Source organism: Lipotes vexillifer, unplaced genomic scaffold, assembly GCF_000442215.2.
Source record: "Lipotes vexillifer unplaced genomic scaffold, Lipotes_vexillifer_v1.1 scaffold809, whole genome shotgun sequence".
Classification (NCBI taxonomy): Eukaryota; Metazoa; Chordata; class Mammalia; order Artiodactyla; family Lipotidae; genus Lipotes; species Lipotes vexillifer.
This window is the reverse complement of record NW_006788521.1, coordinates 1,914,532-1,937,139: the sequence shown is the minus strand read 5'-3', so window position 1 is coordinate 1,937,139 and position 22,608 is coordinate 1,914,532. Positions and strand designations below refer to the sequence as shown.

At 46.6% G+C, this 22,608-nt stretch overlaps 1 protein-coding gene and 1 non-coding gene across 2 annotated transcripts in view; one reads left to right on the top strand and one right to left on the bottom strand.

Moving 5' to 3' along the window:
• The window catches only part of GALNT12 (polypeptide N-acetylgalactosaminyltransferase 12), a 37,486-nt gene that overhangs the window by 8,058 nt on the left and 6,820 nt on the right, over positions 1-22,608 (top strand). Inside the window, exons 2-8 of the mRNA XM_007461651.1 lie at positions 5,994-6,163; positions 10,790-10,979; positions 13,668-13,853; positions 15,528-15,645; positions 17,020-17,196; positions 19,579-19,710; positions 21,632-21,745. Of these exons, the coding sequence (XP_007461713.1) occupies positions 5,994-6,163; positions 10,790-10,979; positions 13,668-13,853; positions 15,528-15,645; positions 17,020-17,196; positions 19,579-19,710; positions 21,632-21,745 (1,087 nt within the window). The remainder of the gene's footprint in view (positions 1-5,993; positions 6,164-10,789; positions 10,980-13,667; positions 13,854-15,527; positions 15,646-17,019; positions 17,197-19,578; positions 19,711-21,631; positions 21,746-22,608) is intronic.
• Positions 3,624-3,696, bottom strand: TRNAE-UUC (transfer RNA glutamic acid (anticodon UUC)). The gene has a single exon. It is a non-coding gene; the product is annotated as a tRNA-Glu (tRNA).

Below are 22,608 nucleotides of genomic sequence, written 5' to 3'. Positions count from 1 at the left end.
GTAGGGAATTCCCTGGGGGGCCAGTGGTTAGGACTCCAAGCTCTCACTGCTGAGGGCCCTGGCTGGGGAACTAAGATCCCATATGCAGCACAGCATGGCCAAAAATAAAAAATGTTTAATAATAATAAAAAAAAGAAAGCTCTGAGTGTATATTGCTAAATTGCTATCTTGTAATCTAAGAGCACACAAATAGCCCACCTGGACATTTGAGAACAGTGCCCTTGAACTTCTGGATTTTGCACAGCAGTGAAAACACATAAACAAAAACACTGAGGAAGGGCTGACATAACAGTCCCAACTCTATTTGGTCAAACAGAGCTAGTCCTGTTCTCCTATTTACTCCCATCATGAGAAGAAATAAATTTTAATCCAAACAGTAAGGATGTGATTTCAAACTAAAGGACAGTTCTTTTAAATTGAATAAATTTCATGTTTGAAAACCTCATTGTCCTTATTTCTACTCATTTCTCTTTGGACTGGTGCATATGTGAAACTAAATTTTAGCTTTACCTTGTTTTAAAAGATAAAAAAATCTTAATTTTAGTTTCACAAAAACACTTTTTTTTTCATGTAGTATAAGCAGTTCTTTCTGATGCTTCTAGTGGGCTGTGGTGGCTTTTCTATGCACCCTTTCTAGTACTCAGAGAATATTAAATCCAGACATAATTATTAATATTCTTATACATATATATGTGTGTTTTCTTTTTGCTCTAACATATATTTGGAGGAAGGCAACTGTTTTTTGTTTTTGTTTTCATCAACATTTTTTTAATTAAAAACATTTTTGTCTCTGACTTTTTATTCTTTTAATTTTATTTTGTTCTATTTTATTTTTAAAATTTTAAAAATTTTCAGATTTTTTTATACAAATTTTAAAGGTTGCTTTACATTTAGATTGATTACAAAATGTTAGCTATATTTCCCATATTGTACAGTACATCCTTGAGCCTATCTTACGTCCAATAATTTGCACACCCCCACCATTGATAACCACTGGTTTGTTCTCTGTGAGTCTGCTTCTTTTTTGTTATATTTACTAGTTTGTTGTATTTTTTTAGACTCCACATATAAGTGATGTCATATAGTATTTGTCTTTCTCTGTCTGACTTATTTTATTTCACTTAGCATAATGCCCTCCAAGTCCATCCACATTGCTGCAAATAGCAAAATTTTGTTCTTTTTTATGGCTGAGTAGTATTCCATTGTATATATCTGCCACATCTTTTTTTTTTTTTTTTTTTGCGGTACGCGGGCCTCTCACTTTTGTGGCCTCTCCTGTTGCAGAGCACAGGCTCTGGACGCGCAGGCTCAGCGGCCATGGCTCACGGGCCCAGCTGCTCCGCAGCATGTGGGATCTTCCTGGACTGGGGCATGAACCTGTGTCCGCTGCATCGGCAGGTGGACTCTCAACCACTGCGCCACCAGGGAAGCCCTCTGCCACATCTTCTTATCCATTCATCTGTTGATGGACACTTAGGTTGCTTCCATATCTTGGCAATTGTAAATAATGGTGCTGTGAATATTTGGGGTGCATGTATCTTCAAATTAGTGTTTTTGTTTTTTTTCAGACATATACCCAGGAGTGGAATTCCTGGGTCATATGGTAGTTCTATTTTTAGTTTTTCAAGGAATGTCCATACTGTTTTCCACAGTCTGCACCAACTTACATTCCCACCAACAGTGTACAAGGGTTCTTTTTTCTCCACATCCTCAGAGGGCAGCTGTTTTGGTAGAAGTGGGAATGAGTGAGAAAGGAGAGGGCCTTGGACAGGGCCACTAAGATTGAGCTACGTGTAGGTCAGAATTGGCTTGGTGTTTGGGTACACCCTTTGCCACATTAAAAATTTTCTTTTCTTCTTTTTGTATTAAACTTTTAATTTTGAAAAATTCAAACCTAGAGAAAATTCGCTAGAATAGCCAAAATCCACTATATCCTTCACTTAGACCCACTCATTATTTTGCCACATTTACTTAATTTTTCTCTTTCTATATGTATCCTATAATATTATACACATTTGAGAATAAGTTACAGAGATGATAATCTTTTATCCTTTGTTACTTCAGTGTGTATTTTCTAAAAACAAGGACATTCTCTCATGATACCATGAAGGTAGTTATCAAATTCAGGAAATTTATACAATATCAGATGTTTCCAACTGTCCCAACTTTTAGAGCAACTTTTTTCTTCCTTACCTGGTACCTAATTGAGGATCAAGTAGGACATGTAGTTGTCCTGCCTCTTTAGTCTCCTTTAGTCTGAAATGGTTCCTCAGACTCTCATTGTCTTTTAGGACAGTGACGTTTTTTAAAAGAGTACAGGCCTGTTGGTTTATAAAATGTCAATTCAGGCCTGTCTGATAGTTTCCTTGCGATTTATTTCAGCGCGTGTGTGACCATAAAACATAATGACTTAAAATAGCAATAAGCGTTTATTATTTCACATAATTTCTGTGGGCCAAGGATTTGTGAGTGCGTTATCTGAGTGGTCTGGCTTGGGAGTCTCTCATGAGATTGTAGTCAAAATGCTACCTGGGTTTTTTGTCATCTCAAGGTTTGATTGGGGCTGTTGAGGCTGGAGGATCTGCTTTTAGGATGGCCCATCATATGCTGGAAAGTCTGTCTGGGCTGTCCTGGCTGTCAGAAGCCTCAGTTCCTCTCCACACAGATGTGTTCATGGGACACTTGAGTGTCCTCACTACATAGTGGCTGGTTTTCCCCAGATTGGATGGTCCATGGGAGGGAACAAAGAGGAACCTTCGGTGTCTTATGACCTGGTCTTAGAAGCCACATACTGTTACTCCTGCTGCATTCTGTTCATGTGTGGTGGTTTTAAAATATACCTACAAATTCTTTGATAGTCTTCCCTTTAAAAGAAGGAGCCTAATTCTCCTCCCCTTGAGTGTGGGCTGGACTCCCCTGTGTGGGGCACAGCGCTAAGTAACCACTTCCGTGATTCAGAAGACCAGCGTGTCCAAGAATTCAGGTCCCGCTGGCTAAGGCTGGTGGGAATGCCTTATCGCTTCAGGGCACCAGCATGGTCATGCCTCCAGCCTACAGATGAAGCAGGCATGAGAATGTAAAGGGGTCTGAGAAGAGCCAGCCCCTCTCAGAGACTCTCAGATAAGCCTATTCATGTGGCAAGGCCACCCCAGTGATGGCAGAGCCTGGGCTGCTGCCTGGGTAGCCTCAGAGCCCTCTACAGAAACTGTCCTGGCGCTTAGGAAAAGGGACCTGGAGCTACTTAGAAGACCCTGAGAGGGATGAGAGGAGAAATTGCCTGTTTCTTGGTAGGAGGGAGGGCTGGTTGAGGAGAGGGTATGTAGGGATCTTTATTTAGATTCTGATGGTCCACCTGAGCCTCCCGCAGGGTCAAAGGCACGAGCCAGAACCCTGTGACAAGATCGCACAGGGACACAAGGAGTTCAGCCAAGTACATACACACTTGCAGGGGCTCTGAGAACTGTCCAGGCTACCCCGCCTCTCAGCCTTGTCTTTAAAGTAGGAACAGTAAATGCTAACATAGGAAGAGGTTTTGAGAGTGAAATAAAGTACTACATTTCATCAATTCTAAAGCATTTTTTTTTCTTTTTTTTGGCCACATGGTGCAGCCTGTGGGATCTTAGTTCCCTGACCAGGGATTGAACCTGGGCCCTCGGCAGTGAAAGTGCAGAGTCCTAACCACTGGACCACCAGGGAATTCCCTCTAAGGCAGGGGTCCCCAAACCCTGGGCCTGTTAGGAACCGGGCCGCACAGCAGGAGGTGAGCGGCAGGGGAGCGAGCGGTGCTTCATCTGCCGCTCCCCATTGCTTGCATTACCACCTGAACCATATCCACCCCCCACCCCCCATCCGTGGAAGAACTGTCTTCCATGAAACCGGTCCCTGGTGCCAAAAAGGTTGGGTACCGCTGCTCTAAGGTACTTTAAAAAATATATTTAAACATTTCTGAAATTAGGATGTCTCTTAAAATCAGAGCATCCTGCAGTTATGATTGGTAGCATTTGTCTTTCTTATTGGTTCATAAGAGAATGGTGTGTCTTTCGACCATTGGAAGACACACCATTAATTTTGATGAAAGCTTATAGACTGGAGATGTGATAGCACTAAGGAATTGCTAACTTTTAGTGTTACAATGATATTGTGTTCATTATGAAAAGAATCTTTATCTCTTAGCTATATATATTGAAATATTTATGGATGCTGCGGTATGCTGGGTTTTGCTTAAAAATAGTCTGGGATGGGGGGAGTGGGTGAAGACAAAGATGAATCAAGACCATGTGTTAAGGACCACCGAAGTTAGGTGAAAGGTTCACAGGACTTTCTTATACTGTTCTCTCTACTTTTTGCATGTTTGAAAATTTTCATAATAAAATAAAAGAAAAAAAAAGAAATAAGTTGTGTACACAAAAGGCTTTTCCTCTGCTTTTTGTGGGACTGGGTCCCTCATTATTCAGGCCTCATCCTAAATGTCACCTCCTGGAGGGGCCCTCCCTGATTACCTGTTCTGTGGTTGCCTCCATTCCCCCTTCCTACTCCCCTCTGTAGTTGCTCTCTCTTTCATCCCCCTCCTTTTCTTCATGGCACCCTAACTTTCTGAAATTATTGATATGTTTGCTTATTTGATTATTGTCCACCTGATTGTAAGCTCTGGGAAGCAGGGGCTTTGCCTATGTGCCTGGCACATAGTAGGTGATGAGGAAATGATCGGTGACTGACTGATACAGGTCCCACTGCTGCAGTGCCTGGCACGTGGTAGATAGTCAATAGATGTTGGTTTCACCCCTCACCCTGCTTGGTTCTCCATCTCTTTGATCTTGCACTTAGCTTATCTGTAAGACCTTCCCTTTCTGCCCCCGGAGGCTGGCCAGTCCTCAACATTTATCTTCTTCTCGAATTTCCACCCCATCCCTTGGTCTAGCCTTTAGCCAGGCCAGACTTCAAACCCTGGTCCTTCTGGTGTCCCTTGTGGGTTTCTGTTCCTCCCCTATCTTGCTGCCAGCCGTGTCCTGATTTCCAGGCACTGCCTACTCCCTGGGATGACACTGGGAGTTTGTCATCCATTACTCTGAGGAGAGAATTCTGTGTCAACCTGGAACCTTCTGTGCAAAGTAACAGAAAACCCTACCAAAGAAAGAGGGACCTAAATGGTTCTTATCACTGCCAGCCAAGCCCTAACCCCAGAGAGATGGGTGGGCTCAGCCCCCCACCTCACCACGAGACTGCCACAGAATGGAACAGGAGGGTGGGTGGTGGCAGTGGTATGGGGGCTGGGGGGTAGTCAGTGTTCTTTACAGAGCCCTTCCTGGAATGTTCACGCATCCTAGCCATGGTTCCAGTTTATGCATTCAGTGCATCACCTTTGAAAGCATAGCCCCTGCTGGGATGCAGTGTAGAAAAGATACTGGGAGAAGGTAGGGGGAGACTCAAGTGGTGGTGAGTTCTGGAGCACAGAGAGTGACACCTGCTGAAACGGAGCCATGGGCAAGGTGCTGTAGGAGCAAGGAGGGGCGAGCACCTGCCCCACACAGGTGTCCCCAGACTTTTCCAGAGAAGGCGGGGTGAGTTCTTCTTGAAAGAGGACAGAGAGTGTGCCAGGCAGGAAAGGGAGGAAAGGGCACAGTCTGAGCAAAGGCCTCAGTGGGATTGGAAAGGCGTGGACAGATGGGAGAGCTGTTGGGCGGGGAAAAGTGACAGTCCCCCTCCCTTCTGATTCTGCTGAGTTTGCATGTTGCACAAATCTGAAAATTGCTTTAAAGTTTAAAAACAGCATCTGCAGTTCAAGCTCGTTAAGTATTTAAAACTTTAAAGAATCTGCTGGGTCTCCTAATGGAACACGGGGGACTCTGGAACACCCCAGCAGCTATTTGCCATTCCCCAGGGGGAGGCCCCAGGACCGTGACCTACGTCCCTTTCATCACTCCAGCACCAGCCTGGGCCTGGTACATACAGTCAACAGTGGGGTCTTGATTCCTGAAGTTGTGTTGTGTTCGCAGGTGCAAAGAGAAGAAATACAATTATGATCAATTGCCCACGACATCTGTCATCATAACATTTTATAATGAAGCCTGGTCAACTCTCCTTCGGACAGTTTACAGTGTCCTCGAGACATCCCCAGACACCCTGCTAGAAGAAGTTATCCTTGTAGATGACTACAGCGATCGAGGTGAGCCCCTGACATGGGCTCTCGCAAGAGCCCGCCCTTCTGTGGCTGTGCCTGGGAGGCGAGAGTGTGACGTGGGACATATAGAACAGGCCTGGAAGGACAGGCTTCCTGTATTCCTCTGTGCCTGGCCTCTCGCCTCAGGGAGTTCAGAGCCAGGTGGGGGGAGGCAGACATGATAGCAGAGGGCTCTACCACACAGTGCTATGGGACTCACCCCACCTGGGTGCTCAGGAGGGGATGGTTGACCTTAATCTTGAAGGCTGGGTTTGCAGACAGCAAAGGTGGAGGGAGGCGTTTCAAGTGGGGGGCACAGAATATGGAAAGGCTTAGAGGTGCAGTGCTGTGTGGACTGTGTAGGATTTGCAAGTAGTTCAGGAAGGATGGAGGGCCGGCTGCTGCAGTGAGTAGCAAGAGATGAACGGGGGTGGGTCGGGGGAGAGGGCTCAGGCCTTTGACCCGAGGCTGAGGAGTTGGGGCTTTGTCCTGAGGGCAGGGAGAGCCAAGGCAGAATTTCAAGTAGGAGACTGGTTTTGCCCTTTGGGGAATCCCTCTAGGCTGGAGTGTGGAGAATGGGGTACTAGGGAGCTCTGCAGGGAGGCCAGGGGGCTGTGGAGGTGGCCCAGGTGGGAGATGGAGGCTTGGAGTTGGGTGGGAGGGGAGGGCAGGGCAGGGCAGGCAGGTGGGAGGAGGGGTACCCGGGAGGTGGCATCCACAGGCCCAGAAACTGGCTGAGGTGTGAGGCGGACCCTTGGGCTTCCGGCTTGGGTCTCCTGGTGAAGGGTGATGCGGTCCCAGAGCTAGAAAAGCCATTTAGGGCAGGAGGGGCAGGTCTGGCAGGGGAAGGGGGGCATTTGGCCTTGAACATGTTGAGTTTGGGATGAGATCAAAAAGGGGCAGCCTAGACAGAAGAACTGAAGCCAGGGAGAGGCATTCCATTGAAAGGGTGGTTGTTGTCCCTACAGACCTAACCAGTGACCTGGGATCCAGCAATTCACATGCAGTCCAAGGCTGGCTCTTTATGATTCAGTGAACGTTTTCTGAATGTGTGCTAGGCGCTGGGGATTCCGTGGGAAACAAGACAAATCCCTGCCCTCATAAAATTCACATTCTAGAGAGGTGGGTGGAGATGGTCAATAAACATATAAAGAACATAACACAATATATGCATCACATAGTACAACACAATATAACATAGCATACCATGATGGAACGTGATACTATACTACAGCACGAGTAGGAAGTGCTCTGAAAGAATACTGGGAACAGGAGAGCGAGTGGGGCTTGGGCACCAGGCCTACTCTAGCGGGTGGAGGTCTGGGAGGCCTCTTTGAGGAGGTAGCCTTTAAGCCAGAAGCTACAGAGGCAGCCCAGTGAAGGTCTGGGGAGAGGGGCTGGGCTGGAAGCAGCAGGTGCAGAAGCTGGAACAGCAGCCATTCTCCAGGTCAGACCACCGGCTGGTGGAAGGTGACCTGGGGGATGAGGTTGCAGGGTGGGCGGGGCCAGATCAGGCGGGGCCTCAGAGGCCAATCTAAGGGGTTTAGCTTAAATAGGAGCCTGTTGGGAGCTGCCTGAGGGCTATCGGGAGAGCTGGAACATCACTAGGTCTTGGGGACTCACTGTGCTGCCCTGTAGGACAAGGCTGACGTTGGGGGCGGACACGGATGGAAAGGGGAGGGGCGTAGGGGCTGCCATGGCCTTGCCTGGCTGGGGTTAGCCCTGTCCATGGAGCGGTAGTCAGCCAGCACATCTTTGGCCACTAGCTGACGTGAGGGCAGCTAAGCTGAAGTGAGGGGAAATGTCACGGCCCTGCAAGAGGGAGAGCTGTGGGCTTGGTTGCTAGAGCCTGTTTCAAACCAAATCACCACCCCTGGACCACCCATCAGGGTAGAGCCACTGCTTATTGGGCATCTGCTGCTTCAGGCTCTGAGACTGGTCTGTCTGGCTTCAGAGCCTGGTGTATACGTCCTAATTGGTGGGTGTGCCGGGCTGTTCTCACAGAGACTCAAAATAACAGTGATTTACATGAGATAAAAATTGATTTCTCGCATCACAAATCTGGGGTAATAGTCGAGGGCAGGTGTGGCCCCTCGCGCTGTTAGGGCCCAGCTCCTCCTGCCCTAAGTCTCCTTCTTCTCGAGGACGGTGCACTGCCTCTGTCTGCATAGCCCAGGCTGGGTCTTCACCTCCTGTTCACTCCCGTCAGCAGGAGGGTCTCAAGGGGACTGGGAGCTGCACCTGGAAGTTGCCCTCAGTCCCACTGAGTAGAACAGGGTCACCTGGCCACACCTACCTGTGAGGGAGGCTAGGAACGTCATCTCTATGGAGTGACACCTGCTGTCACTGTGCTCAGCTGAAAAGCATGGGGAGAGTGAGTCTTAGGGGACAGCTGGCATTCCCCATGGCAGCAGGCAAGCCAGACTGGGGGTTGAGGCCTAGTGTAGCCTACAGGATGCTGAATTCTGTGGTCAGGGGTCTTAGGCGAGCTTTACCATAACCCATCATGGCAACTTGGGCAAGTCACTTGTCTTCTGAGACTTAGTTTCTAATCTGTAAATGGGTTTATCTACACTAATACCAGAGACTTGTGGTGAGGAATAAATGAGATCATGTGTAGGACAGAACCCCACGTAGCAGCCAGCTTATAGTAGGCGTGCATCTCCATTTCCTTTCCTCCCAGGGTTGTTTTAAATATGTCTGTGTAGACTCTGGTTCTGGGTCACACCGCATAGCCTAGAATCCCAGCTCCAACACTTTGCAGCCGTATAGCCTTGAGCAAGGAGCTTAACCAGTTTCAACCTTGCTTTCCAGCCCTGTAAAATGGCATAATAGTAGTTCTTACATTTCAGGCTCGTTGTTGAGGATTAAATGAGATGAAGGTGGTAGCTTTTGCTACGTCAGGGCCTGGCCCGTTGCTGGCACTTGTTCAACGATAACTTCTGCTTTTATGAACTATTTAAAAAACGGCAAAGTGCCAAAAACGTTTCAGAAGTGTATTCATTCAGAAGCAAATATCAGATTATTTTCTCTTTATGGGATCAAGCAGCTGCTCAGCAGACAGGAATACTGTATGAACCCCTTCCAGTACAGCTCAGTGCTCCCATAAATGTAAGGCCAAGACTGTGGGGGGACAAGACTTCCCCTCCCCATCGTGGTAATTTGTAAAGTCAGCAGGATGCCCCTCTCAGCGTGTATTGGAGGTAAGAAGTCCTGCCCTGCCCCCTCCTCCCACCCTTCCTGCAGGGTCAGTCTGAGCTGATGAGGGATGTCAGCGCCTTCCAGGATTGGGGAAGACAGTTCAGGCAGACAGAAAATTGATGCAGACCAAACCCATCATGAGTGCTGGGTGGCTGCACCACAGTTTTCCTGTGTGTTCCCTGGGCACTGCCACTAATTAGTTTTGCTTGGGAAGTCACCTCCCTTATTCCTGCCATTAGCTTATATGCAGTTATATTTAGGGTTGAAAAAAAAATCAACCAATGAATGTTTTTTGTTTCTTGTTTGAGTATCAAGTGTACTTAGGGAAACATTTCACAGACAACAAAGCAACTGAGAACATTATACAAAGTTTTCCCTTCACTGATGATTGAGGGAGACTTTGAGATGAAGCCCATGTTGATGTGGGGAGATTCTCTCATTTTTATTTTACCTGACTGGTTCTCACCTGCCTCCACCTACCCATCGAGAGGCATGAATCGGGGCCTCTAGTCCCAGAGCCTGTGTGTGGAGTTGGGAGTCCTGGGGCCAGTTCTAGCTGTGGGCACATCCTTTCAACTCTTAAGGACTCATTTCCTCTCTTACAAAATGGGATAAGCATGTCCTCCTGACAAGTTTTGGATTTGTTTAACAAGGATGGGCAGCTGTAGAAGAAAGCTCTGGAGGCAGCGTTAAACCTGTAGACTCGAGCCAGAGTCCCTGGGTTCACATCATGACTCCTCAGCTCACTTGTCTGGGACCTCGGCACGTCACTTAGCCTCTCTGGCATCAGTGTTCTCATTCATAAAATGGGGACAGTAGTAGTACTTGCCTCATAGGGTTGTTATAAGACTCATGTGAGTTATATGAATCACTTGGACTGTAATCAGCACGGTAGGCTTTCTCATGTTGGCTGCCATTGTTATTATTATTACTGTGTCAACTGAAACGTACTTCTGAGAAAATTTGTGTTAACGTAATTGTATTATAAATAAAATTTATGTTAATATAATTCCATATAAATTAAAATTTTATGATGTATTGCATAATTAACATAAATGAACAAAGTTTATATTAACACAATTTTTTGGAAAAATCGTGGTTGGATGGTTCTTGTGCTTTTTATTTAAATGTTTACAAGTCAAGGTAATTTTGGGAGGTAATAGCGTTGAGATACATCCACATGACACATTCACTCAGTTCAATGTGCGTGTGTTTTGAGCGGGAGCGTTTGGTGGTTCTGGAATCCTCCACCTCAGCCTCCCTGGCCTTCAGGGGCTTCCAGCCTTGGTTCCGGGTGCAGTGAGCACGTCCCTGGTGCAGAGCAAAGGAGGCTCGTGTCTACTTAGTCTTCTTTTGGGGACAGGGAGGCCCTTCAAGAACGCGGCTGGGGATGTATGGCGGTGACCCTCGGTGTCCCGCTTGCCTCCCCAGAGCACCTGAAGGAACGCCTGGCCTCCGAGCTGGCCAGGCTGCCCAAGGTCCGCCTGATCCGCGCCAACAAGAGGGAGGGCCTGGTGCGGGCACGGCTGCTGGGGGCTTCCGTGGCCAAGGGCGACGTGCTGACCTTCCTGGACTGCCACTGTGAGTGCCACGAAGGGTGGCTGGAGCCGCTGCTGCAGAGGTGCGTGGACCGTCGGTGGGGGGCGGGGGGAGGCGGGGGCCCTGACCAAACTGGCATGAGAGGCAGGGGTGCTGGGCTCAGATGCTCCTTGGGCAAAGCCTCTGTCCCTGGGCGTGATAACAGTCCCTACCTCCTGGGGCTGTGGAGGCCGTTAAATGACTTAATACACGGACAGTGCTTAGAACATGCCAGCATGTGGGAGATCCTAGATGAGTGTTTGCTTTTATTACTGCTTATTATACACGTTTATTGTAGAAAACTTATGTATGATCAACCAAGAAAAAAATATGGTCAGTCACACAGAATTGCACTCCTGGAGGGTATACATTTTGGTGTATTTCCTTCAAGCTGGGCTGACTTATTTATTACATGCAGTACCTACAATACCTATGGCCCATCCATGAAACTTTAAGGGACCCCCCCCAAAATTTTTTATGTTAATTTCTTTTAAAATCAGAATGGAAAATGAATATCATAATAATGAATATATAATAATCTAGCCTGGATTGTTTGTCTTTTTACCAATATAGTCATAAAATATTGTTTTAATATATTTTTTATAGAGTCATGAAAGTATAAATATGGCTGTGTCTTCAAGGATATTTCCCCTACTGTCCCACAGTCTCTTACACTCACCCTCCCACCTACCCCTGGGCCTACTTTTGTTCTCTTCTCTTCTCTCTTTCCTTTTCCATCCTACTGATTCTGCATCAGGAGCTGAGCTGGCAAGCCCAGAGCTCCTCCGGGTGGGAGAGGAAAGTTTGGGGGGTCTCTGTTTGGTCCCCTCCCTGTGGAGTAGGTGAAGGGCTGGAGGATCAGAGTCTGTGCATTTGGCAAACTGCTTTCCCTTGGCATCCAACGCTTGGTTGTCAGAGTCTGTTTGGAAGAGCTAGGGACCCCCTCGCCTCTGTTCCTGCATGAGACCGAGCTCTGCGCTGCCACTTCCTGCTGTCCCGGTCCTTTGCTGCCTCATTCTCCCCCTCAGCTCTGGTGAGCTTCACCCACAGAAAGGACTCAGGGTTCCTCAGGCCAGTGATGGACTCTGAGATTACTTAGAACATAGTGACAGCTAGGTGCTCACTCTGGAACCTGGACTAGTGAGTTCATCCTTCCCCCCTTCCCCTACTGTGCATACAGAGGGCTGCCTCTAGGCCTGTCTAAAGTCATGGTAGGGGCACTTTTCCCCTTTAGCTGATTCATTAATGCCATCTAGAATTCCACTTCACTCCGTCCCACCCTTTGGAGAGAGTGAGGCAGCATTCCCCATAATCACGTCCTTGCTCCATACCTGGAGACAAAGGGATTCTCCCCTGGTTACCCTTTAGAAATAACTGGGGAACCTTAAAAACTCCTGGACTATTTGGATCTGAATCTCTGGGGTAGATCCTGGCCTTCTGGATGTTTCAGAAGCTCCCTGAAGACTTGAGGTTGCACCAGAGTTGAGACACTGGAGCGTAGACTGTCCCTCAGGTGGTCCCAACCAGGCACAGTAACCCCTTTCCTCCAGGGGCTTTTGGAAGTGGAAGATGTTTTTGGTTGTCACATCAACTGGGTAGTGCTTCTGGGATTTTATAAGCTGCTGTTTACATCTGGGGCAGAACCATTCTTTGCTGTGTAGGGCTGGACTGCACACTGCAGGATGTTTGGCATCCCTGGTCCCTGGCTCACAAGATGCCAGGAGACACTACCCATTAACCACTGCTACTGGGCCTGCACATTCTCCAACCATGATTTAGAATTCTTTACTCCAGTGCAGGCTCCCCCCGTTTTTCCCTTTCTTGTAAAAATTAGACTACCCATGGTTCCAACCAACTGGACTGCAAGTCACAAGTTTATGATTTATAGGTCTCAAATTCTAGAGAACTGCCCCCAAAATGTAACCCAGAGAAATCTAGTGTTCACACATGGTTCAGTCTCAGTTCATGTTTCCTGGTGTGCTGTCAAATGCAAAGAAACACAGTCTGGAAGCCTGCTGGGATGGCTGGGCTTGTAAGAATGATTGTGGAGAGAACTGCTCAAGACTACGCACAAGCTGATGCTTGCAAAAGGAAATTATCACATTTTCCACTACGTGTAACATTTAATAATAAAAAAGGTTAAAAGAAAAATATAGCAGTAGTTCCAGGTTCTCTGCCAGCCTCTTACAAACATTCCCGTAGGGAGTCCACATTAACCTATGAGTAGGTATATTTTTCCAGTGTAACCCATGAGGCAACAGGCTCTAAGCAGTTAAGTGACAACGCTAATGTTACACAGCAAATAAGAGGCAGGATTAAAATTTATTTTCTAACTCCAAAGCAGACCCTTTGGTCTGGGTGCATCTCTGTTCACAGGGAGATAATTATTTCTTGACTTGAAGTTGTTTCATTTTAATTAAATGAAGAAATCTCTTGCAGTCTTGAGAAACTGAAAATGTGCTTTCCGTTTTAAAATTTAGCTTTAATTTTGACATCATAAGGGATTCATATTTAACCAGAATATCCCTAGATGGAATCAGAATATTAAAGCTGTGGGACTTTTCATATCAGGGCCAGAGTCCTAGCTCCCTGCCTCCCCCCACCACCCAGCAGCCCCCTTTTGCTCACCTGCCAGGGCTGACTTGGCTGTAGACCCCTGGAATAAGAGAAGCAGGCCTTTCTCAGACAGGTGTTCCTCCTTCTAGTGGAAGGCTGTTCTGACTGTTTTCAGGATCCATGAAGAGGAGCTGGCAGTGGTGTGCCCTGTGATCGATGTGATCGACTGGAACACCTTCGAGTACCTGGGGAACGCTGGGGAGCCCCAGATTGGCGGTTTCGACTGGAGGCTGGTGTTCACGTGGCACGTGGTTCCCGAGAGGGAGAGGATCCGCATGCGGTCCCCCATCGATGTCATCAGGTCAGGGGTTGACTTCTCTGAGCACGCATCTGGCCAACTTGTCAGTGAAGGCCCTCAGGAGGGATGGTTAGCTGTTGCCTCTCCTTTCTTTTTCCAGAGTATTTGTTTACTTTTATTAAAAATCATTGCTATATATGTGGATTTTATATTGGTGTATATATATATATATTTTTTAATTTATTTTAAAAATTGTGTTGAAATATGTATAACATAAAGTTTACCATTTTAACCTTTTTTTAAATGCACAATTCACTAGCATCAAGCACATTCACAATATTGTAGAACCATCACCTCTATGTATTTCCAGAACTTTTTCGTCAACTTAAATAGAAACTCCATACCTGTTAAGCAATAATTCCCTTTCCTCCCCTCCTCCAGCCCCCGGTAACTTCTACTCTACTTTGCATCTCTATGGATTTCCCTATTTTATGTACATCATATAAGTAGAATCACACGATATTTATCCTTTTGTGTCTGGCTTCTTTTCCTTAACAAAGTATTTTCAAGGTCCTTCTAGAACTTCATTCCTTTTAATGGATGAATAATATTCCATTGTGTATGCATCCACATTTTATTTATCCATCTGTCTGTTGATGGACACTTGGGTTATTTCCACTTTTTGGTTATTGTAAATAATGCTGCTGTGAACAGCGGTACACTATTGTCTGTTTGAGTGCCTGTTTTCAGTTCTCTGGGGTATATACCTAGGACTGGACTTGCTATGGTAATTCCATGGCTCCTTCTGAGCTGCAGGGGATGAGTAGACCTGGGGGTACAGGGGCCAGCTTTGGCCAGTGGGTGAGCCTGGGTCTGAGAAGAGAAGGCTCAGGTGGTGCTGGGTTGCCCTCATTCTTGAGGTGTTGAAGTCATAGTCTGGCTTCTTCCTCTCCTTCCAAGTTTAGCACCAAATGGGAGACAGATGTGGGAGTCAGGCCAGTGGAGGTTGGACTTCGGCTTTATCCCTGGGGTATTGACCCAGAAGTGGTGTCATAGATCTGCACCCATGTTTGGCAGCTGGCCTTCTGAATCCTTCCACCTGAGTCCAGACCTTGAGATGACCCAGTGCTGGCTGGAGAGGAAAGACTCTGGAGACAGTGTTGAGAGACAGGGCTGGGGCCAAGTCATATCCAGCCTTGAAGGCCAAGGAAAGGGGTTTGGACTTTACTGTGGGTGTTCACCCTTACTCCTGCCACCCTCTTAGAACCTTGTCTCTCTCTTCTCATCTCTCCTTGTTGTTTGTGCTCCTAGAAGTACAAGGCTTTCTCTGACCCTTAGGCCTTTGCTCATGCTCCTGTCTTCTCGGAGGACCATTCCATTCCTCTTCTTGGCTAACTTCCCTTTGTGCTGCAGACCGTGCCTCCTCCGAGAAACTTAGCCCTACCCGCCCTCCTCCACATCTCACGGCTGCTTCTGCATTCCCGCTGGGCCCTAGGTTGGCCTTAGTCATCCCACACCTTGCTCTGTGCTTGCCTGGTGAGATGTCTGTGAGCTTCCCCAGGGCAAGGGCTATGGGGCACGTCTGTGCCTCCAGCCCAGTTCAGCACCAGGCCCAGAGCGTGAACTCAGGGTATGCTTATATGGATGAATGGACTCCAGGCTTGTGGTGAGCAGGGATTCAACTAACTGTGCTGGTTTCCTGCTGCTTACCTTGAATTATGATTCACATGCTTCTAGGTCTCCAACCATGGCTGGTGGGCTGTTTTCCGTGAGTAAGAAATATTTTGAATACCTGGGGTCTTATGATACAGGAATGGAAGTTTGGGGCGGAGAAAACCTCGAATTCTCATTTAGAGTAAGTATTCCAGTCTTCTGTTTGGACTCATTCTTAACCTGTTCTCTTTCTCTCCGGGAAGGATGTATTTGCTAGGAGAGCCTGGTGGACTTTTCCTCCATATTGGCAGTTTATCCAACGATCCTCAAAGATGATAGTGGCACGCATATCCTGTAATCACGCCTGTCTTCTTGTGTAAACTTTAAAAAAAATACACTTTTAATAGATTTGGGGCTGGAAAGGGTCTTGCAAGTCTCACCTAGTTCTTTCCTCTCACTCCATAAAGGGGAGGGACAGAGGCCGGAGGCGGGTAGTGACTGGCTGAAGGTCACTCAAAGAGTGCATGGCAGAGACTGGACTAAAACACAGGTCCCTGCCTCCTGATCCCATGTTTTGGAGCCTTGATTTGCTTGACTGCTTGATAAAGTAGCCTCTTTATTTGGCACAGTGACTTTCAAACTTTGACACATAGAAGAATTGTTAGGGAAACTTGCTAAAGATGCAGATTAACAGGCATGGTCTCTGGAAAGTCAGATTTGATAGATTTACGGTAGGGACTGGGAATCTGCCTTTTGTAATGAGCCCATCTATTGATTCTGCTGTATGTGATCCACAGATGCCCCTTTGGGAAAGCCCAAGCATTTAGGTGGATTTTCTAATTAACTGAATCTTGGATTTTAAGTATCAAAACCTTATATCGATGTTCGTGCTTTTAAATGGAAAATTTTAAACTTTACAAATATTTTATATGGTTTCCTGCTTTAAGAGTTAATAAACAAGGCTTTGACTCTCCACTCAGGACTCACACACCCCCCATTATAAGCACCAGATGCTATCCTTGGTCATACATCCAGGGGACAATGGGGTATTCACAGCCGTTTGCCCCAGCATGAAAAGGCTCCAGATGACTCCACCTGCTGAGTTTTGGGGTGTGCTTTTAATGGTCTTTCTACCTCTTCCCCAGGTGTCAGGCTGCTCTGTCTGCCTCTAGAAGCTCTTCCTGTCCCCCTTCCAAACCTCTCTTCTTACTTGCTGCTTTCCTATCTTCTGTGGCTAGGAGACCAGGTAATCAGCCTGTGCTTTACATAATAAGTAAGTTCCCAGCGAGGTCCACTGTGGGTGCTCCTAGGAGTCAAGCGCATGAGCCTTAGTGCATGGACTTTGGGGTCTGGATTCCGATGGCTTAGTTGTCTTTGAGGCTGCTGTCTTGCTCTTTGACTGCATCCCGTGTCCTGAGTATGCTGGGTGAGTGGCCCCCTGCCCCATGGGGGGTGAGGCCTTGGCGGTGTTCACCATGACCTCCGTGTGTCCAGCCTCCTTGCTCTGGGCATTGTGGACCTGCAGCTGACTTCCCGCTCACTCCCACACCACACCTCCTACCCGCTCTGTGTACAGATCTGGCAGTGCGGGGGGACCCTGGAGACACACCCGTGTTCGCACGTTGGCCACGTTTTCCCCAGGCAAGCTCCCTACTCCCGCAACAAGGCTCTAGCCAACAGTGTCCGCGCAGCTGAAGTATGGATGGATGAATTTAAAGAGCTCTACTACCATCGCACCCCCCAGGCCCGCTTGGTGAGTTCCCCGGCCTACCCACACTCCATCTGGCTGCATCTGAACAACAGCAGCTAATTCTGTCCTCCTACCATAGTAGATCTAGTTCCAGAAATAGAGAGGAAATTGGGTGCTCATGGCACTTGTATGGGAAAACTTTATTCCTCCACTTACAATAACAACAGACAGTTTATTTGCAGGAGTTAATGCTCCATACAGGCACTGCAATCACTGAATTTGGAACCAACTATTGAGCCATTGCTCATGGGGGAAGTACAGGGTTAGATTCCTGCAAACCTCTCGCAGGTGGACATTTTTGTAGATCGATCAATACATAACTTGGTTTTATGTGTGTTTCTGTTTAAATAATTTATTTAGTATATACTGTTGATTGGTTACATTGAACTCACACCCAAGTGAAGCTCATACAATGCACCTATTTTCTCCCTCCAGCACATCATAGCCTTCTTGCACTAGGAACACTGGACAGCACTTCAGCGCTACGCTTGGGGGCCATTTAAAACAGTGAAATCACCAACACAATGCAGAACAATCTGAAAACCGGGCCACTAAATAGACCATGAACAGGACACTTGCTTTCAGGACAAGAGCTGAGACGTGACCTCAGCTGGGAACATGCACGTTGGGTGACTGTCATGTTTTAGAATGACTGAAAGCGTGAAGACACCACAAGTATTGATTTTGGGGTTACAAATACATTTTAGCAAAGAGCCTCACTGCCTCTGACACGCCACGTCTGCACACCCCAGGACAGGGTTCCCACTTACCTGTGTTTACATATCTAAGGGGCCACGTGGCAAGACAAGAAGCTCTGTCCCAAGACCTCTTTCCTGGCCACTTGATGAAACTCTCTTCTTGTGAATCCTTATAGCAGCCCTTCAGGGTAGCTCGGAAATTTTCATTTTATAGGTGAGAACACTGAAGCTCAGAGAGATTTAAGGAACTTGCCCAAGGCCTCGCAGCTGATGCAGGTAGAACTGGGTCCACCCCAGTGGATCTCTTTCTGCTCTGTGGAACCCTCGGGGCCCTCACCCTGACCTCCCCTTTGGTCTCTTTCTGCCTCTGGGCTCCGGGGTCATTGTTTCCTCTCTCTTGCCCAGGGCTGCAGGGTAGCAACATCTGCTTTTCCCTGTCACCCAGTCTGAAACCCACAGATCCCTCTTCCTGATGGTTCCCAAAGAATAATATGTTAGAAACAGGGGCACTGCATGCACCTTTTGTCTGAATGACCAGTGGCCATGTGTTGAAATGGATATTTGGTTGAAGATGAGGGCATAGTGACTCTTATCAAAGAATGAACTTCTGGGAAATATGGAGAAATTTGAAATTTTATTCAAATGTTTTTCCTATCATTACCATTTTGTTAAATGTTTAACATGTCAAATTTTAATAGTTTAACGTCATAACGCAGGGATAGTCATATCTTTGCGCTCAGCATTGCTCTTGTGGTTGCACATTTGCTGTGCTAAATAGATGCTTGCTTTATTTAATTATTCAAAAGTTCTTAATCATTGGGGGCTTCCCTGGTGGTGCAGTGGTTGAGAGTCTGCCTGCTAATGCAAGGGACACGGGTTCGAGCCCTGGTCTGGGAGGATCCCACATGCCGCGGAGCAGCTAGGCCCGTGAGCCACAACTACTGAGCCTGCGCGTCTGGAGCCTGTGCTCCGCAGCAAGAGAGGCCGCGATAGTGAGAGGCCTGCGCACCGCGATGAAGAGTGGCCCCCGCTTGCCACAACTAGAGAAAGCCCTCGCACCGAAACGAAGACCCAACACAGCAAAAATAAATTAATTAATTAATAAACTAAAAAAAAAAGTTCTTAATCATTGGTTTTGTCCATAAAACTAAACTTCTACAAGTATTTATTATTGCAGCATTTTGTTCTTACTATCCGAAGAATATATTTAGACTTCAATAGATTGGGCATATAAGGTTTTCATTCATAATTACCTCTAGAATACTTACCTATGTTTGGAATTGAGTGTTCAGGTATCAGTGGTGAATCAGAACATTATGGCATACGTGTGCTACTGACTTGTTGCTGGTCTGTGATCACACGCTCATGGATGACACATGGGGCCAGGGATGCTGGTGCAGCCCCAGAATTCAGCTCCCTGTCCCATCTGCAGGTGCTTTGTGTTCTTCCTTCCTGTACCTGGCCACACCTCCCTGCAGTGAGAGCACCTGGGGATGTCATTGTTTGTGCAGCAGTCTCTCCTACTAAGATGCTGCAGCTATGTCTGAGGCTGTTCCTTATCCTCTGTGCCCTGTGCAGGCTATGCACACAATAGGTGCTCAATAAAAGCTTACTGAGTGAGTGAGAGAGGGGCTTTGATAGGAAGCGCCGTGGCCTGCAGGGGCTCACCGTTTTGTCATTTTCTCAGGAACCCTTTGGGGATGTGACAGAGAGGAGGCAGCTCCGTGCAAGGCTCCAGTGTAAGGACTTCAAGTGGTTCTTGAATACCGTGTATCCAGAACTGCACGTGCCTGAGGACAGGCCTGGCTTCTTTGGGATGGTGAGCGAGGTGGGCCCATGCTGGGCAGGGTGCTCCTGGCCTCCAGGTCTGATTGATGAACACTGTGAAAGAAAGACCCCTTCATGGTGACAGCTGGCCTCTCCCACACCCCTCCCCGCTTTTCATCCACTGTCCTTCCTTCTCCCCTTGAGTCTCTGGGCCTCAGGTCCAGAATGTCAGCACAGGAAGCATCTCAGAATTGGTGAGTACAGCCTCCTATTTTACAGATGGAAACTGAGGCTTGGGAACTTGGTGTTCCCAAGTCCTATTTTTTTTATACTAACTCCTATCACATGACTTCAAGTCTCAATAACTGGACCAGTTACTAATTCCCAACTCAGGGATCCACAAAAGCAGTAGTAGGGAAGGAGAGTCACTTGTGTTATTTCAAAAAACCTAAAAGAAATGTTGTTGGGATGAGGTCAACTAAAATGTCCAGCACCTTTGGCTTTTGCTTGAAACTCCACCAACTTAGGGAGGCCTCCTCTGCTGTGTTGTATTCATCAGAAGAGCTGTGTTCCATTCTGGAAGCCTTGATAAATACAAAACATGGTATTGGTGTGTTCATTTCAGTTAGCATTATGAAAATGTTCAAACATACAGAAATGCAGAGAGAGTGGTGTAATGAACCCTGTCCCTGAGATTCTACAATTACCAAGATTTTGCCTCTCTTGCTTTCCCTCTTCTCTGCTCCACCCTCCCACTGACAGTGTGATACTGAATGAGGTTTAAGATTTCTTGCAGCTCTATTTATTTATAAAATATATTTCACTAAGGAGGTGTAGTCAAACATACTATGCTCTAAAGTCATTCAAAATCATTCTCTATGTCTGTCACCAACTTGATATAGTTAGCTTAATCAATCTGTTTTAATCTTTAGGGGTTTCTCCTTTTTTTCTTCTTTTTTAGTTTTTCTTGTAGTTTCTTTGGTAGACCACATCTTTTGAACATAGGGAGCTGATTTGAGGTTGAGGTTCTTTGGTGGTCAAGAGTGGGGACAACTTGGCTTAATGATGTTTGAGTTCTTCTAGATATAAGATGCTCTGATTATTCACATCTCCTGTTCCCAGATTCCTTCACAAGCAAAGGGACATTAAGAACATGCTGTTCTGTGTTTTATGAGCTAGTGGATTGTGGATTCTTCTTTCTAAATGGCTGAGTCTTATCCTCAGGACCAGGCTAGTCAAAGATGGACAAGGGCCAGGGCAAGAGTGGGGTTCAGAAGGAGGTTCTTTAAACTCTCCAGAAAGGGATTTGCAAGATGTTTGAGTCTTTCTCTGGAGGCTCCTGGAAGGGAGGAGGGAGCATGGAACCTCTCATGGTGTTTTGCTCTTAGAATGATTAAAGGGATATAGATCCAAAAGTACCTTAGAGATGACATTAGATTAGGCAATGTTGAGTGATGGAGAGAGTACTGGACTTGGAGTCTGAGGTCCTGGATTCAAGACTCAGGTATCTCCGCTTACCTGTTGTGTGACTTTGTGTGTGAATCATTGGCTCTGTATTATGCTGTTCCTGTAATCTACAATGATGGACTTCTGATCTGTGGAATGCCGGGTCTCTCGATCGGGGTGTCCTTCAGAGATGCGCGACAGCAGGAGCTCCTTGGTACATACGCAAGGTGACAATCCAGCTGTGTTTGGCCTACTGCAGCAGTAAGGCTGCACTAATGAGACATGAAGTGGTATGAGCTCTCAGGCCATAAAGAGTTCATCTCTCTGCTCTTCAGGTTTATCATCTGAAAATGGAGCTTATGATTCCTGCCTGTGGTATAGGATGGGAAAACACTTTGAAAACTAGAAATGGCAGGGGCTCTTAGCAATGAGTCCAGTTCTTGAGGCAGCCACTCCTCTTATTCCATTTACCCGCCCTCACAGCCTTAGGTGGAATCTGGACTAAAATTCCTTTATGTTTTGTTTAGCTCCAGAACAAAGGACTAAAAGATTACTGCTTTGACTATAACCCTCCCAATGAACACCAGATCACAGGACATCAGGTCATTCTGTACCACTGTCATGGGATGGGTCAGAACCAGGTAGGTGCTGCTTCTTTAATAGATTGACATTCTCAAGCTCTGGGACAATGGACAATGGGACACTCACTGCTCAAGGGATCATTGGTGTGGGCCTTTAAAGAGGGAGATGAGGGGAAATCTGTGTGTTTTTAAAGCATTAAATATTTGACTTTTTTATTATAAAGGTAATATATGCTCATCACAGAACTTTTGGGAAATATAAAAAGTAGAAGCAAGTAGTAAATGACAGGACCCAGAGAGAAGGTTTTTAATTAACTTTTTTTCTTCCCGTGTTTTTTTTTTTTTTTTTTTTGGCTGCGCTGGGTCTTCGTTGCTATGCGTGGGCTTTCTCTAGTTGCGGTGACCGGGAGCTACTCTTCATTGCGGTGCATGGGCTTCTCATTGCAGTGGCTTCTCTTGTTCGGAGCACGGGCTCTAGGCGCACGGGCTCAGTAGTTGTGGCTCACGGGCTCTAGAGTGCAGGCTCAGTAGTTGTGGCACATGGGCTTAGTTGCTCCACGGCATGTGGGATCTTCCTGGACCAGGGCTCAAACCCATGCCCCCTGCATTGGCAGGTGGATTCTTAACCTCTGTAACACCAGGGAAGGCCCCCCATGTCTTTTAATGCATGAGCTTGGTATTATTTATTTTAAATAGTTGTTATAATGTCTACATGTTTTATAGTCTCTTATTTCCATTACTTAATCATACTTTACTTGTGTTGTTAGACACCCTTTGAGAATATCATCCCTAACGGCCCCTTGATATTCCTTTGTATGGCTATATTAATTACTGTTGAGGTAACTGATTCTCTCTCTGTTTCTGTGACTATAAATAACTCTGCCACCGACATCTTTGGTCAGAAAAAAAAAAAAAAAAGGAAA